The sequence below is a fragment of the Cyrtonyx montezumae genome, unplaced genomic scaffold (genome assembly GCF_038088225.1).
Source record: "Cyrtonyx montezumae isolate F1298 unplaced genomic scaffold, pur_monq_1.0 scaffold_8, whole genome shotgun sequence".
Lineage (NCBI taxonomy): Eukaryota > Metazoa > Chordata > Aves > Galliformes > Odontophoridae > Cyrtonyx > Cyrtonyx montezumae.
In genome coordinates this window covers 79,517,046-79,535,829 of record NW_027072089.1, presented here as the reverse complement: position 1 = coordinate 79,535,829, position 18,784 = coordinate 79,517,046, and the positions used below count along the sequence as shown (strand labels likewise).

The window sequence follows — 18,784 nt, the reverse complement described above, 5'->3', positions numbered from 1 at the left end:
AAATGTTCAATTGCATTATTTATCTAGATGATTTTTCCAAATTAAAACATTTGCTGTAGCCTCAAGAATTGGATTTTCATTGTTTCTGAAACATTAGATTTGTCTAGAGAAGCAGTTACAACAAAAACAGGTATGTGTAGCCAAGGGTGACAGTCACAGGGTATTTTTTCTGGAGGTAATAAACTTCCCAATGGAGAGGCAGATTTCAGAACAAACACAGTAATACTTTCAATTTTTCTTCCCTCTCTTAAACATCAACATCAGGATTCAGATTGATTTTCATCCGCTTTGATAATTTTACACGAAGAATTCAGAGAACTGTAAATATTAGCAATTATACCATTCATAACTGTATTGTGACTTAGAGCCATCACTTCACAGCTTTTTTGTCTAGATAACAATAAAAACATTACACAGATGTAAATTCAAGTGTGTACAACCATGAAATAAGTGGAAAACATTTTTGACATTTCTCTAGCTTTGTACAATTGCTTTTAATCCCCAGGCTATAGAAGTCATTGTTCACCATAAAGCACTGTACACCACATATTTTCATTTAGCTTGCAAAATCTGCAACTGCAGCAAGAATGACATGGAATATTTAAATAGTTTGATGTTAACTAACAGCATTCTGATAGTAGTTTTTTGTAATCATCCAATTACTTCACAATGAAGCTCAGGAAAAAAGAATTTATCTGCTCTTCATTCTCATTTAAAATTTAAAAGAAAGTTTATTTTGAGTTTTAAGGCATGTAGGTGCTTCTCTTAAGGGACATTTGTTGTAAATGTAAATAAAAATGAATAAAACAATATCACATGGAAGAAACTGCTCTCACCTTTCATCTTGCCCTCTAAACTAATAGTTAAGCCTCATATGACACAGTAGCTTTATCCATAAAGTAGCCAGGACAACCAATAATACCTCAGTATTTTACAGTCTTCTTTCAGTCCTGGCTCTGGAAGACTTTACTGAAGAGCAGACAGCTCAGTAAGACTGAGCCTCTCCACAGAGTATCACAGAATAAATGGTTACATTTATTATTTAGACACAAAATATTGTCTTGCTGTTCAACATATTCCCAAGGAATAGAGGACATTGCTTGCACTCAGCAAATTAAAACACTAAAGGCTTATAAAGGATTATGACAACTAGGCTTCCTGTAGTACTAGAAAATTACTTGATTAGGCCCAATTTATTTCTTCATAAAAAGATAATGGTTATCTTAGAAAAAAATGATCTTATCTAGCCATTCTGGGAGGCCAAGAGATGCATATCCGTCTGACTTAAAAACCCAGAGGGGTATTTAAACAGGTACAATACAGAATCTAACCAGATCCCAAACACCGGATATAAACTCACCAATTTTATTAGTTCAAAAGAATTGTTTATATTAGCTTAGTTCACAGCCTCACAGTGACCATGTGAGTCCTTCAGTGGGCAGATATCCATTAGCAATCTACATGTTACATCTCCAATGAGGAAGGAGAAATTGAATCGTTACTGTAATTTCCGTGTACTAAGTAAGAAGTTGGTTTTGGCTTGCACTTACAACTAATGGTGTTACCAGATATTAGACTAGAAAAGTATCTGTTAGCACTAGCATGAGTCTCCTTATGAAAAAGACTTAACAAAAGACACTAAAAGAAGAAAACAACCCCCACACGAAAGCAGACAGTTGCCATTCCACAGTGTAGAAGCAACAAAGCCAAAGATCCAGATGGTCTTTACTAACCAAAAATTTTCTTTGTTGCTGTAGGGATTAGTTTTAGGGAAGGAATCTATGGGGGAAAGAAGAAAGCTGTGCAGGAAGGGGCTAGGCAGAACACAAGGTACCAAGCCAGGGCCCAACACCACAGAGGTGTGCCAATTGCTGAATAGCTCACACCTTATTCATTTTCCTATAACAAAGAGGAGCTGGCTACTCACAAACTTATGCTAGCTCATGTTTTTCAGAAGTTATTAGCCAGGCCGTTCTGTCACCAATAATTTTTTTTTTCTCAAAACTCTGCATTCATAGATGTCAGCGCACCCTACAGAGATAGCACTACAGCAGAGCACAAGAGAAGAGCAATGCGTTATACTTAAATGACATTTGGTGGCTGCTTGATGAGACCTAAAAATGACATGCAGGGGAACTGCTGAATCACAGCCTGAACCACTGATTGATCACCTGAGGTGAGCACTGAGTCAGCTGCAGGAGCACAGTTGAAGACAATTTACCTGTGTGATTGGAAGGGGTGGAGTCTGGCTCCACCTTTCCCAGACCCCATTTAAGGGCTGACCACCACTGGGAAAGGTTCTCTTGTTGGAGATCCCTCCTGTGTGGAGTTCCAGGTGTGCCCTTACTAATTTACCAGGTGTGTTTTTACCATCTGAATAATCAATCCAAAAATATATTGTCCACCTTCATTATCTTGTGTGGGTACTATTCTTTCAAGGTATTCACCCTATGTGACAGAACTATTAATCAAAATTTGACATTAGTTGTCCATTCAACACTCTCCTACAGGTACCTAAGAATTTGTTAGATAAATAAGAAAATAATAAACAACAGGAAAAAAAAAAGTCTTTAATGAGGAAAATCTAATGGAATACTACAAGACAATTTCAATATATTTAGGGACAAGTGTTCAACCAACACACAAAAAAAAAAAAATCAGTATGATCAACTTTGAGCTCAAATCGCTCTACAAGTTAACTTGGCAAGGCAACTGATTTTTGCTACAAATCCATCTGCTTTCCAAAATCTCCACTGCTCAATTCCCCTTGCCCCACCCAGCAGGATAGAAGCAACATTCACAAAGGCTGTTCTCTTCACAAAAATCGGATGAATGTCTGAGAACCACTTATAAACTCCCTGGATTATTTTTATTTCTTTCTTTGTTTAAATTTTAATAGGGATTTTCACACCCCTTACAACCAAAACATTTATTGGAAAAACAGAGACTTCCCTAATGCAATAATAAGGAGAGCAACAGCTTGTTAGTTAGGGTTGTTCACTCTAATACACCAGGAATTTGCAGAAAATACTAAAAACAATACCAGAATGATAAAGATCAAAAGTTTTGGCAAAAAACAGAATGAGAACTGGTTTGGAAATGGGTACTCAAAACTACTATACCCGGGGAATATAAGACAACACACATTTATTTAATAATTGGAAATTAACCCAAACCTGAATGCCTATAAATAAGAAAGACTTGTTTGGAGATATTGCCAAAAGCAGCCTTAACTACAGTGATCATAAGATTGGACTCCAAGAACTTAAGGGTCAAGAGGAGGTTAAGGAGCAAAATAGAATATAAAAATGAAAAATAAAAAAAGATGGTGAAACATTACAACAGCTTGGTTAAAGTGTAAGGTTTATGGAAAAAAGGGAGAGACTCACAAAAAAGGTAAACAAATATTGCTTGGGCATACAGATGCTGCTAGGAAGGCAAAAGTCCATCTGGAGCTTAAACTGGCTTCAGATGTCAAGAATATCAAGGAAGCACCTGTACTCATGTCAATAATAAGAAGAAATACAAGAAGAAAAAGCTGTGATACTCTGTGCCTTTAAACTTTGGTCTTACCAAGTAAAGTTAGCCTCCAAACCTCTACATCAAGAAGCAGTAAGAAAGAAATAGAAAAATTTAAGAGGGTTGAGTTGGGGCCAATCAGATAAATTAGACATATACATGTTAATGAGATATCATGGGATGTATCAGAGACTGATGAGACAAAATGAATTAAAAATATTCTGGAAAGTAAAAAAAATGAAATGAAAATGTAAAGACAGCTATCAAATAATAACTTTGATATTGTGTGCATCACAGACCACTTGCTCTGAACCCATCTTATATGTCTAGTACCTGGCATGAAACTTGCTTCTTTGAGTGTTACTCTCCAGTTTGTATTGATAGCTCAGAAAATCAAGAAAGTGAAGGAGAGAGAGCTTCACGTTCACAGAAATGAGGGGGAAAAAGACAATTATATTTAAATCACTACCTATATATCATGCTTTTTATTTCAGGAAAAATATTGTGGGTAGAAACGTAGCTACTGTCAGACTCAAAGTTTGCAATCATTTGTTTTTAATGTCTTTCTAGCCATTATGTGGATGGTAGACAAATAAGCAATAACCAACAGACTGAAGCTTAAAGTGCAGCATCTGTCAACAGCCAGAGAAGGATGTTGCTACTGTTTCAGATATCACTAATAAAACCTAAAAATCGTCACTTCAACAACATCTTCAGCATCTGAGGTTCATCTAAACATACCATTCTTCCTATTACTCACTTTGATACTAATTTTGTATGCCTCAAAAGGCTGCTGTTAAGCAAAATACACCTAGAAGAAAAACTGATCTTGAGAACCTAAAACAATTGTGTGTAGGTGGGATTAAACAAAAAGTGGTAGAAGTTTCCCCAACTGTAAATTGTACATTAAGATATGAGAAGAATAGTCAGAGTCATAGACGGGATTTGCTACCATCATCAATCTACTCTTGGAACTACTACTCTAAATTCAGAGGGCATCTTAAAAGAGCTTTGAAAGTAGCCAACATTCCCCATGCATTTTAATATCATCCAGTATTTCCTCAACAGAAAAATGAATCAGTTTAGAAGAGCAGCCCTACTTGCCAGGAAATAGCATTAGGGCAGCAATTTTAACTCAGGCCATTTATAAATTCAGCAGCTACTGAAACCAAAAGCAGGTATTTCTGAGGAGAGGATATTTCATTCTTATACCCTGACATTCATTACCCTTCCTCACTCCACACTTAGTACCAAACAATTATTTTTCAGCTTATAGCATCTCTGTAGCAAAGCATCACGTGCTCGTACATACATCTCCTGTCAAGCTCTTTGCTGTCACATGAGAGCTTGTAGATGGATCATGTCACCACCTGTATTCATGCTCATTATGTTACTTTGACTCACTGGAATAACCAAAACCTCTTCACTTGCCTCACAGCCTCATGTATTCAGGAAAACTAAGAGATGATTATACATGGTCTGCTGGGCTGTGTTCAATAGCTTTATAAGTTAACATACAAAAGTATGAAAAGCCAAACAAAGACTACACAGCTGAACGGCCAATCAATACCCAGACACTCTGACATTAGAACACTCATTGATGGAACTCTAATGAAACTTAAGATGAAAATGTAAATAATTTTGTGAGTCTTCATTCATATTACTATAGCTATCATTAAAACATATGGATGTTTCAAAACACCAGCATCACTCCTTGCTCTCTAGTTTTTCATTATACAGTAACTTCTCTGTGAAAGGTATGGATACCTACAGCCATCAGAAGACCAGGAAAAAAGGTACAAAAACCTACCATCACCAAAGATGTGAGTCATGAGCTTTGTGAGCACTTGTTTCAGATTGAACTCCACCAGCCTCACTGCCTCCATGGTGTGACACTCTTGTTTGTGAGTAGTGCGATGCCCTTGCTCAAACAACTGGAAGTTTTCACCATCTTTAATACTGGAGAATAACTAGAATGAAAACACAACAGTGTTTGGCATCAAGGACTCTCAAAATGAAAGCAGAAAATGAAATTTTACTGATCTAAGGGGAATCTTACCTGCTAAGTCTGCACCCTGGAAAACAAACGCAAAGAATGATTTTATACAAATTCCTTTCACTAAACAGTGAGATCTATCATTATCACAAGAACATAAATATTCAAGTAAGATTTTTTTTTTTATTTCTGAGCTGTATCTTCAATTATATGATTAGCTACAGGAAAAAAAAATTATAAAGGAAATAGAAAAGTTATTGTGAAAGCAAGGCAACACTGCATGTTAATTTTAACCCAGCAACTACAATATGAAATGGCATTAATCACAACTTCAACATTTTTTCAAGATTAAATTAATGACCTAAAATAAATATTCCTCTGCCCCCCCCCCAAAATAGCACATTTTATAAAAGTTGTAATCAAATAACTTCCAAAAACATAGTTTAAAGAGACCTAAAGCTGCCAACATTTGATAAATCTTCAGAACAGCTTATTTGTATAAGAACTACCATTTTCCTGCATTTTCCCACATATGGCACTGCCTGTGTGCAGGAATTTTGCTGACAGGGCACTGAAGGATTCACGCTCTGAGGTTTCCAAATTACAAAGTACATGGGCAGGTGATCCTCTTTATTTGAGATGTACAAAACTTGCTCTTCATGCAGATGCTGCTCTCCTCTACATCTGCTGCAAGTTGAAGACTTCTGATTTCCTGTACAACCTCACACGCTTCTGTCCAGGAAGTCCCAGGCAGATACATACTGGTCATTCTAAATGCTCTCAAAGAGACCAATAAAACACTGTAAGTCAAATCTTTAGATGTCATGTGCCTTGCTGAGACAAGTGAACGGTTGTACATAGCAAAGAGAATTTGGTTTGAAATCCTTACAGCTACATAGCTTTTAATTCTGGAGGGTAGGGAGATCTAATAGTGAAAATGTTTCCAGTACCCTTTTCTACCCCTTGTCTTCCTCCTTCCACATTAAATCCATCAGACACAGAGGGGGGAAAAAAACCACACACACATTGAGATTTTCTGCACATTGCACCTGCAAGCATAACTAACTCTTATTCAAGAGATGCCACAAACAGCATCTTAACGATGGATGTGTACAGAAGTTGTTTTAGTTGCAGCTTGATTTCTTCAGTGCATGAAATGCTTATAAAAAGTACAAATGAACCTCTGGTAGCTTACAAGTGCTGGCTACAATTAAATGATTTATAATATGCTTTGCACACACGACGCATGCAGGAGGAGCTTGAGCACAGTACAGAAACTAGCAGCCAAACAGATGTAGGGACTTAAATAAATAAATAGATATACACAAACCATCAGTAGCATTTAACACTGTATTGCTCGTCAGGAGAAGAATTGACTGGCAGACTGACAAAATACCTCTCAATTCCCTTAATCTCCTTAGTGCACTGCAGAAAAGTGCAAACTATGAAGCAAAAAGAGAAATACAGACTAAAACAATTATTCACCATTCTAACAATAATGCCTTTACTAATCAAAAGGCCACAACCTGACAAAACTAGGCAGTATGCTGTTAAAGGACACACTTTTTATTCAAGTGCATACCTAAAAGATTAAGGACCCTTCTTCCTACTGGCATTACTTCTGCACTGGCTGGAAGATGCAAATGACATGCACCCTACAAGTAAATTTACTATCAGCAGGGCAGACTGACCATCTTCCATTTGGCTTTGAAAGTCAGAAGGTATTCTAAGAAGTCAGCCATAGCTCAACCAGTGGATTTGTTGTAAGCACCTTAGGTAGTCAATGGAGAGAAATTGGCTCCCTTGTTTGGCATGGTCATGTTGGGCAGCTCAGAACAGGAGCACACAACAGGCAGATGTTTACTTTTTCTTTTTTTTTTCCCCATGGACTGAAGAGACTATTCCCAATAAACTGTAGAATGAAGAAAACCATGGGATGTTAGAAGCTGTACATTCAGCTCAGTAATTAATTGCTGCATGGACAGATGTCCTGGCACATGGATTGGGGCAGGGGTACTTTGGGCATCAGAGTCAAATGACATTAAGGTCCCACAGGCTGTGGGAGCACAACCCTTGTGGAGTTGCTCACCTATGGATTGCAGTAACAAAATGGCCACCCACAAGCCAGGCACCAGGCCTCACTGCAGTGTTCTCCATTAAGGCAATTTCTGATGGCAGGTCCTCACAAGTTTTCCACAAATGGAAAAAAAAAAAAATTAAGAATCTTGGGGAAAATGTCTCATTGAAGATGTCACAATTTCACATACATCTATTTCACAGAAATTTTACTGAATTCAACATGATCCATTATTATCACTACCAGAAGAGAACTTTCATGTAAACATACAGTAAGTACCTACACTGATGTCAATCATAAGGACAAGTTCTTCCTTTAAGTATGTGCTCGAAAAATGAGTATTGTGTCATCATGCATAAGTAAAAACATATATATGTGTGTGTGTATGTATATATATATGTATGTATTTACCAGTGATTTATCACCATATCTGACTGATGCTCCATTACAAAGAAGGTGGCATAAAAGAATCAGTGACCTTACCATGTGGCATGAACTTTAGTCTTACATCAAAACAGCTCATAACAAGAATTAAAAAAATTAAAAAGAATTGGTAACATGTAGAGCCTGGAACAAAGATCCTTTGTAAGTACTTTACTGTATTTCTCAGCATGGCATGGAGTGCAGAAGCCACATGCAATTTCAGAAATGACTCCAGCATTTCTTCAATTGCTCAACAGCCTTCAAATCTAACACCACTTTAGCATCTGCTCATTTAGGGTTTAGGAAAAGATTATGTTTCTCTATGCAGGAAGCTAGCACTTGTATTAGGTTTTGGATCAGGAAGGGCTGTGACAACACCTTGGCTTTAAACAAAGCAGCATTTAAAGTGCATGCTCCAGTATTAAGATAATGAATGCATAATGCTCACATACTTCCTCTATGAATAAAGTGGTACTGAAGACCAGCTCTACATGAGGATTTGCATGTGGCAACAGTCCTCCTTGCCAAACCCAACACAATATGACTCTCTGGTTCTGATTAATATGTCTATAGATAAGCAAATGGCTCACTCTAAATCCACTTAGGAATAGCAAATCATTACCACAACATCTTTAATGTGCCGTAACAATCAACCGAAGGATTAGAAACGATGAAGACCGTGTCATCTGAAGATGGCTCATCAAAAAGAATAAGTATTGCCAGCTCTCCAATCAGTCTCCAAGATGACAAAATGTGTAAATCTGAACCCCAATCTAGACAGATAGTTTCTTTTGTCAAAGAGATTCAGGCTACAGCTGCACAAGATGCTCTTTGCAACATACCAATAAGCACTGGCGGGGAAGAGGAGAGAATGGTGAAAATCACTTCAAGCAACAAGCCTTCAGAGTGGTCTCCTTCATTTCAGGATTCTTCAGTTTTCAGTCCTTCAATTATGTATGACATGTTTCAGCAAGACTCCCAGCTCCAAAAGCTGATGCATACAACCCTCTTGAGTACCCATGTCTGGATGTGTTTAAAACACAGAGCCAGCAACTGCTGGCATGCAGTATTAGCATCAGGGATTGTCACAAAGATGGATTCATGTAGGGACACACCTTGGAAAAGCCCTTCCTGAAGTGAATTTTATCACCTATAGAAGAAATGAACGGAACTCCACCTTAACAGTATCATCTCAAAGCAGCCAGGAAATGCCAAATTCCCTCTGATTCATAAATTCTATCACGCAATAGGAGGCAAATGGCCTTCCTCAAAGAGACTAACACACCAACCCATGTCTCTGCCATCTGGCAACGATTACCAACTCCTCACACAGTCCTTAGCCCTTGCCAGCTGATTCACTAAGGAGCATTGTCCAAATCTCTATACAGTGGGCTGATCCCTCGAACATAGTACATTTATTCAAATTCCTTTGCACATGAGGAAAACAAATAGGAGGGTAGAAAGGAGCTTTCATTTAGTAAAACATCAGAGCAGAAACAGTGTTCAGAGCTGCAGAAACACTACAGAACTTTGGAGAAGACAAACCAAAAGATACTGCCATGTTGGTCTTGCCAGTGAAAAGCAACATGCCTGGTATGGCATGCAGTGATTAATAATAAAACAAACGAGAATAAATGAAGAAATAAAGAACAAAGAGGACAAGAGGATGTAGACTGATCGAGTTGATCGACCTACACCAAAACATAAAGGACACAAAGAATATGGCCAAGATGTACAAATATAAAATGATCAAGAAGAAGAATAGTTTATATGAAAAAGAGAAGCATCTACTTTTATATTACCTAGGAAAAGAGTCTTAATATTTCAGGTTGTAAATACTACAAAGCTACAAAATAGAAATGATTTGTTGCAATGGTATAGAATTGTAAAATTAGAAGGAATTCACAGATGCCAACTGCCTTTGCTCTGGAGGAGCAGTCCTTCTTAACCAAATTTATATTTTTTTTCCACTGCACCTTAACAAAAAATGTTTTTGGAGGAAATGGCAAATTTTCAAGAAAAAATATGAAACCCCATTTCTTTCTCCCAGTTTTCCTACTTACAGTTTTCAGATGTTAGCATGATCAGACAGACTGATGAGAGCATTATTTTCCCATCTGAACAATCTGATATTGGCCTCCATTGGAATGAGTTTAGTAAATTAGAGTAGCAATTCCTAAGTTTTCACATCTGTTCCCATTAAAATTTATGTATAATTCAATACAGACTATAAAATACCTTATAAAGTCTCCTTCCAACACGTAAACAATATTTGTTCTCGACAGAATGTTTTGTGATTGCCATTGGGTTTATATTGGCTCCCTCATGTGGTGAATATGTGTGAAGAGTAATTTAGTTGATATTTTTTTCCTGTCCATAAACTGCATAAGTAAAGAATTGCATTGAAGACCACAGCTTAGCACACAAATAATTTCATTTCAGTTCCATGCAGGAAATTCTGACAACTGAAATCTGACTGCAGAAGTACCAATATCGTCAATCCAAAGAATTTTTAAAAACAAGATGTATATATCAAAGGAGAAAAATATGCATGCCCTTTAAGAGGATAAATGCAGGCCCGGCCTTGGTGTTGATTTTCACTTCAATACTTTGAGGAGTTGTAACAATGGTTTCAAAGGGCACAAGTTTTTAACACAACCTTGACTATAGAATTTGAAAAGATGAGACACTTATACACCTTCCTTATCCTGCCTCAAATTTTAGCTGTGGATGGACTGACCAATGTCATTCCCAAAATGACATGAGATGGCAAATTCTTCTGAGTTCAAATTTCTAGAAAATTATTCTACATTTTTGGCTTTTTTCACCACATCTTTCCCTCCCATGCTCCCAGTTCTGTGGTCTCATCTAATTCCTCACTGAGTAAAAAACAAGTGATAAATGTATACATATCAAAAGTACAAATTAGAGCAGTAAACCAACCATAGCACATGGAATGAAAATCACCTAGGGCTTACAGCTAAGAGCTAACAGTTCTTTTCCTTTAGCTGGCTATCTTCTTATCCTCAGCACTGTGAAAATTTCCTCGCCAGAGACTGCAAGTGTGGTTATGAATGAAAAGTCAGAGATGAAGGCAGCAGGTTCTGACATTCACATATTTCTGTTCAGTACGATATAACTCAAACATGAGTATAAATAAATGAATATAAAAATAGAAAAATATTTCTCTCATGTAGTAGTACCTACATTTTATTGTTGGTTTTCTTTTTCCACTCAGACAGTTCCTTTTAGAATTATTTAAATTTTTGCATTATTTTGAACAGACAATAAGAATATAAAACACAGAAACAGTCTCCAGTGAAACTGCAGAATTACACATTCATTTTTTTTCCACAAGGCTCTTGGGATGACGCCTGTAAGATGTTTTACATATTGCAAGGCTCTACCACAGTGTTCAATCTGCAATTGAAGCAAAAGGGATGCTTTAGATCATCCTTGGGTTTAGAATTAATGCGTGTTGCCCGACAAACTTAAAATTTATACACTGTGCTCCATGCCACACTTCTCTGTTCATCAGCTTAAAAAGTAGACAGGAAGGACTTCCACTGTTGAGAGACACATTCTCCAGTTTTAGCACATAGCTAACTTTGAATTCATCAACTACTAACATTCTCCAACAACACAGGAAAAAAAACAACAAAAAAAAGGAGAAGCAATCTATAATGCAATGAATCAGATCAATATACATCCTGTATTACTAACTAGATAATGTCAGAGAATGTTTTTGCAAATTTCTGCCCACTTATTAAATCCTATTATTATTCCTGTTATTAAATTTGTACAAGAGAAAGAAATATTCTTTCTGAAGGGTGGGAATTTCTCTTAAGAAACATACTCTTTGACAATAATCTCAATAATTAGATCAACCATACCAATATATGTAGAAATTCTGAGTGTAGATGTTATAATTATGCGACAGATTAGACTTGGATTTTTGAATTCCTGCCAAAGTGGAAAATATGGTGTGAACATAAAATATTAATAAAATAGCATTTTTATAACATATTATCCATTTTTCTGCTGCATATATCCTTGCAGGCCTATGACAAAGAGCCAAAAGAGCAAACAAATTTTGGATAAAACTGTAAGATTTCCATTTCCCAATTACAAAAGAAGTGGTTACAAGCTGTTTTCAGTATCACTTAGTTCCCAAGCCATCTCCAGATACAGATATGCTTTCCAAGTGCAAAAGGAAGTGGCAGCATGGGGTGGGAAACACCAGTGGAGACAGCACAAACCTTTCCCACCAGCGAGAAAAGCGGTGCACTGTGATTTCCTTAGTCTTCTCTCAGGCATCCAAACCCATCAGGCTTCCATGCCAAGCTCCTGTCACCCATTGGCAACCACATTAGGAACAGTCAACACCTCGCTATTAGAAAAAGCTAGTTTTAGTTATATAAATAGGAATTTGGCAGTATTGCTACAAGCATACACAAATTATATGAATCGATTACTGTTTGGAAAACAAACTGGCTTATACACACCACTCATCAATGGTACTGAAGAATGCTTAATGACATTCATACATTTGCAGAACATGAAAGCCGTTCCAACATAACACAGAAACTTAGAAACCTTGGACATCTACCTAGCACTCTTTTGCTGAATTCTCTGGACTGCTTTAGCTTACTGTGTATGTACTGCAAACCCATAACTGTCATATGCAACAGACAAATCCTTCAAAACAGTTTTAGGATCAAATAATGAAAACAGTTTGTTACAAAACCCCATTCATTTACAGAAGACTGTAACTGGAGCTATTAAAAGAAAAAATCCTTGTTTTCCATACTCGGCCCTGGTGAGGTCTCACCTGGAGTAGCGTCCAGTTCTGTGCTCCCCTGTACAAAAAAGACACGGATCTCCTCGAAAGTGCAGTGAAGGACTACAAAGATGATAAAGGGTGTGGAACACTTCCCTTATAAGGAAAGGCTGAGGGAGCTGGGTCTCTTCAGCCTTGAAAAAAGAAGACTCAGAAGACATCTGATCCGCGTCTATAAATATCTGAGGTGCAGAAGGCAAAGGGACAAGGCTGGACTCTGCTCAGCAGTGTGTGGTGATAGGATGAGCGGAAATGGCCGCAAACTGAAGCATAGGAAGTTCTGCACAAATGTGCATGAGAACTTCTTCACAGTGCAGTGATGGAGCAGTGGCACAGCTGCACAGAGAGGTGGTGGAGTCTCCTTCTCTGGAGATGTTCAAGACCCACCGGGACGCCTACCTGTGCAACCTGGGCTAGGGAACTGCTTTGGCAGGGGTGTTGGACTACGTGATCCCTGGAAGTCCCTTCCAACACCTACAGTTCTGTGATTCTGTGATTTTTCTGTGGAAGCTTACACAGTTGCTATCAAATTCCACGTTTTCACCGAGTTAGAAGCATTACAACATGACTGATTACTCAATCCTTATCAATTTACTGCGTAACACCTGTGTTGCGTGTTGTGGTAACTAGTTTACATGAATGCACTTTCTGCATAGCAAATAGGTGATCACAAAACTTACCCCAAATCTCTGTCAGTTCAACTAAATAATTCCTACCTCGTGACAGGAGAAGAGCCGAACTCCTTCCATCTGATGAAAGACTGGGTAGTGGGTGCTGTCGATTGTATCACGGCGGTAAACATCTCCCACAGCCAGAAAGGCATCCAGACCAGAGTGTATCAAGTCCCACTGGTGAGCTGATGTGTGTGCTCTTAACATGTGATCACGATTCAAGTAATAGTTATCCTCCTTTCTTCTGCTAGCATGGTCCTGTGGGACAAGTAACTTATCAAAATTCTGCTGCACTGTAACCACTGGAGAAAGACCATCATAGACAGAAAAGAGCGGGTTCCCACGGCGTCCTGTATATTGCTTGTAAAAGTGGTCTTTCACCTGCTCCTTGATTAGCCACAAAGGGTGATGCTTTCTGTTATGCAAGTTCTTCCCCACTTTGGAAAGAATCTTCTCTGTAACATTGCTGTAGTCATCTTGAGGGTAAGAATTACCAAATAGTTCAACAGTATTTGAGCAGGGTACACTGGCAGCAAAGTCTGAAGGTACAGACTGCCTTGAATGAGTCGAAATTCCTCTTACTTTTATTTTTGGTGGTAAAGCTGTTTTAGAATACTTAGCCACTCTCATGAATTTCCAGAGCATCGCCATTCCAAACTCTTATAATCTAAAAGAGCAGAAAAAAAATAGAACAAAATTTAAAGTTCGTAACTTCAGTCTTGTTGCAGAAATTGCAACAAGGTATCTCACAGATAAGTGAAATCCAAATGTCTGTTTGATTAATATGACAAAGTTCCCATTACAGACCACTATTTTGACTTTGGAAGATAAATAACTTTACGATCAAATTTTAGCTAGGATCTCTTGTTCAATTATCAGTCTTCTGCACCACTGCATCAGTATTAATGACAGTAGACTTAGTCTTAATCTCATTCCAGATATTTTTTCAACTGAGATACCTTTTCAACTGAGGAAACATCACATTTAAAACAGTCTTTTTCATTCTGTTAAAATATTAGGCAATAACAAACTACAGAACGTGAGAAGCTCAGAAATGTTGCAACACTACTCAGTGGACAGAGGCACGCTTATAAAAAATTCCTGGCATTAGCACGTTGCATTGTCCTCCACCACTAGCAAGCCTTATGAAAGGAATTTCACACAGATCAAATGCATATGTAGTACACACTACACAACCCTTGCTATTTTCTACTTAACATCAGATGAGATTTTTAAAGATTCCACAAAGTCCAAATTAGTGTTAATATTTTAGGATGTGCATAAAACCCCTTTACCAAAAGCTTCCAGAATATTTGTTTACAATGATTGCATCACTGGACTCGAGGAAGGCTTGATAATTATCAAGGTGTATGAAGCGATATGATTCTGCAGGATGCATCTATCTATCAAAGATCTTTACAACATCCACACTGTTTAGGAACAGACTCTTTATACTTCGTATATAAACAAGAATGACTTTGTGTGTTTGAAGAGATAATTCTGTAAACAAGGAGTTCTGAGGATCACAATGCCTTCAGGCATTCAAAACATGTAATCTCATTCTGAGATGTAAAATCACTTGAAGATCAATAGTTGGACTTCACAAATATTGGCAGAGATTCCAGTAAAATACTTAAGCATTACAAACTGCTTATTGCAAAATGGGAAAACAGATGTATTAGAAGCGGCTGGAGCAAGGCATCTGCTCCAAACAAATTGGTCTATGTTTCTCTATGAGTCAAGGATTCCACGGCCACAGGTTTCTGGATCAAAGAATTTCCTGAGGAAGCATTCTTAAAGAAACAGGGGAAGAAAGGATGTGAAAAATGAATAAACAATCTTCAAGGGATAGCTTTTCATCTTTACAATAGCATTGCAGAACACACATGCTAAGATTGTTTCTTTATACTCTCATGCTCTGAAAATATCCATTAGAACAGGTGTGTTTCACAATACACAGCCTCTCAAAATCAGGTAACAGCTCTGTTTATATCTGGCTTCCATTCCTCCAGTCTGAATGTTCTCTATAGATTTACTTTCTCAAGCAACTATAACTCACTAAATCAAAATAAAGACAAGTTAGATAGTCATGGCACAGTAAGATTACCCAGTTAGTTCTTGGCCACTTCTGTTCAGGTTCTTCATAGATTAATTCGCACACACACAACAGAAAGCCCTCTGACACAGACTAAGCGATGGACAACATTATGTTTCAAAAAGAGAGGCTCCATTTTCCCCAAACATACGTTCTCCTTCATGGAAAGTGAGTTCTCATTTTCAAACAGCTGCTTGAAATATCCAGTTCTAGTCAGATAATGTATTCAGCTTCCCTTAAGTAAATATCACCATCTGCCCATACATCTATTTTTCTAAAAAATTCAATTCAAAACTTATACATAACTGTAATATAAGAACACTCATGACTTTATCATGAATCCTGTGATGTTTGCTTCTTTCCTAAATGCCATTCCTTTAAGAATCAGAAGTTTAACTTTCACATAAGCAGTTCTCAGGATTAAAGCATTACAGAAAAGAAAATAAAAGAAAACAAGTGCTTGAAAAAATAAAATAAAAGGGGTATTTGTTTATTTTTTATTTTAAGATACATTACCTCTGATAGTTCTGAAATGTTAATTTTTCAGATTGTGTGATACATTCTTGTCACAAACATATACAGGGAGGAGAATGGATTAAATCACTTCAGAGTTCTTATCCTAACGTTATGCTTATGCCCAAACTGCCTTACCATCTGCTCTATTATTCTAATCTAAAAAAATCTACTGTGAGCAGGAGTAAAATAAATAAATAAATAAATAGAAATACTAACTCAACATTTCTCAGTGATTTGTCCAGTGTTCAAGTATGGAAAACAACCAACAGTAAAGCAGAAACTGGTGCAGAATCACACAACAGTGCCACAAACACTGAAGTTATTCACCAGCACACTCTTCTTCCTTCTCTGACCACAGAAATGTATGTGTTGTTTCCAGGATCAATATGCCAAAAAAAAAAGGTATTGAACTTCCTTTAACTCAGCTGATGACAAATTACGTTTATGGGGAAAAACAAGCCATAGAGAAGGAAGGAAAAAAAAAAGTGAGAAAATGTGAAACCAACAAAATATTTAACAGGCTGAAAAGCCATAGTAGAAAGTAAAGAGCCCTTTCTACCTTTCTACTAACAATAAATAACCGATGTTAGACGTAAGTTAATTATTTCTGCTCATAGTAATGAATAGGCAGTTATGCATTGAACTACAGGTGTGAAAAATATATGCTTTTCTTTCTTCATTTCCACCATGCTTATTATTTGGAAGTAACAAGGAACTAATTTCTGCACGCACTACAAATCCTGAATGCCACAATATAGATTGTTAGACAGCTTATCACCACAGCCAGCTAAACAGCAGCAGGCTGACAACAAACACAGAAACAGAAAAATGCTGAACAACCACCATCAACATCTGTGATCTAAAGATTGCATGGTACTCCACCAGCATCACCAAAGGGGTTGTGAGTACAGAGTAGGACAGTGGCTTTTATCCAAGTGGGAGCTGAGGCAGTTTTGGAAAACAGCTCCTAAGGCTCCCTGAAGCACTGTGAATGGACATGCAATGGATAGGCCCACTACCTCCTGCCAATTGGTTCGTTACCTTGCCAATGCCACATTCCTGAGTGTCTAACCAGTTCCTCTGAAGAGTTAAGTGGTAAAGGTCATGGGCTTCTCCCTCTGTTTCTACCTCTATGCCAACATTTCATACAATGGCTGCAGCTAGGATCTTTCCTCAGCTTGACACTGCATGCAGTGTTTTGACAATGCATTTGAAAACATGCCCACATGTGGGTACAGTTTTTTTTATGTGGCAATATTCAAGTCCTACTTGGATGCCTACCTGCGCAACCTGGGCTAGGGAGCTCCTCTGGCAGGGGGTTGGACTCCATGATCTCTAGAGGTCCCTTCCAACCACTACAGATCTGCGATTCTATGATAGCAGCTTTGAAACAAACCAAGGGGCAGAAGCTGGGATGCATGCTACCCTGGGGCGAAGGCCTCACAATAATGCTGTACAACCTGTGCAAAGGTTGGACACACGTGTGATTGCCTTTGGCCAAAGTCAGTGTCCTACTGCAGCCCCGTGTCATTTCTGCAACAGTATCAGCAGAGGGCTCCTCCATCTCTCACAGAAAATAATCCATCTTTATGCAGGAGCAGAGTGGACATCACATAGCACAACTGTACTGCAGTCAAGAGCTCAGCAGCACAGAAACAACAGAACAAGTACCAGTGAAAGTCATGATTCTGGAGCACATTCAAAAGGCAGTTGAATGAGATGAGGAATCATACTGCTGTAACATAAAACAGTATAGTTTGTGTTGAAAGGATCCTTAAAGAACATACAGTTCCAACCTCCCTGCTGGGGGCAGGGCTGCTACCCTCCAGATCAGGCTGCCCAGAGCCCCATCCAACTTGGCCTTGAATACAGCTTCCCTGGGCAGCCTATGCCAGTGCCTCATCTCCCTCTGAGCTAAGAATTTCCTACTAACATCTCACCTAAATCTCCATTCTTTTAGTTAAGGCATGGCTTTTCATGTTTAAATCCAGGCTTCCATGTCACTGTGCAGCAGAGATTAAGACAGCATTATCACAGATGCGCCAGAATTGGTCATAAGTGCCCTCAACTCCACTGAGTTTTAGGGAAGAATCATACACTCAGATAAAGTTCTCTGACTTGAAAAAGGAAGAATGAAGAGGGAAAGTAGCATCTCACAATGAAAAGAAAAAGCCCTGTGCACCAGCACTGTTTTAATCAACCATATCTTTTAGAACAGGGAAAGATAGAAATGCTCTTGTTCAAAGTATAGCTCACCAAGGATCCAAACAAGCCTGGTTTCAGTGCCATTTGCTGAGTGCTTAGACCTGTAAACCAATAGCATCCTCACTCTCACTGACCACTTTTCTGTATGCCCTGTTAAGTTGGGTTTTTTACTGTTTATAGCTGCAGAAATACAGATGGGCTACAGCACACAGCAAATGAAGTATATAACGGGTTTGAAACCAAAATTCTACAAAGACAAGAGTCTGTCTCCTATCCAGGAATAGCTAATTAATGCAGGAGTCTGAAGTGCCATGGAAAACGTTAGAAAAGTTGGGCTGCCACCATTTTGTGATGTGACAGCTTTTATCTACCGTATGTGTGGGGAGGGGAGTTCAACCAACATAGCATATGTTAAGACAAAAATTATAAGCATATGCTAGGC

At 38.0% G+C, this 18,784-nt stretch overlaps 1 protein-coding gene across 1 annotated transcript in view; it reads right to left on the bottom strand.

Moving 5' to 3' along the window:
- FARS2 (phenylalanyl-tRNA synthetase 2, mitochondrial) overlaps positions 1 to 14,181 on the bottom strand; it is a 186,043-nt gene extending 171,862 nt beyond the window's left edge. The window contains exons 1-2 of the mRNA XM_065753416.1: positions 13,572 to 14,181; positions 5,330 to 5,489 (exon numbers count right to left, since the gene is read on the bottom strand). Of these exons, the coding sequence (XP_065609488.1) occupies positions 5,330 to 5,489; positions 13,572 to 14,177 (766 nt within the window). The 5' untranslated portion in view covers positions 14,178 to 14,181. The remainder of the gene's footprint in view (positions 1 to 5,329; positions 5,490 to 13,571) is intronic.
- Positions 14,182 to 18,784: the final 4,603 nt, after the last annotated feature.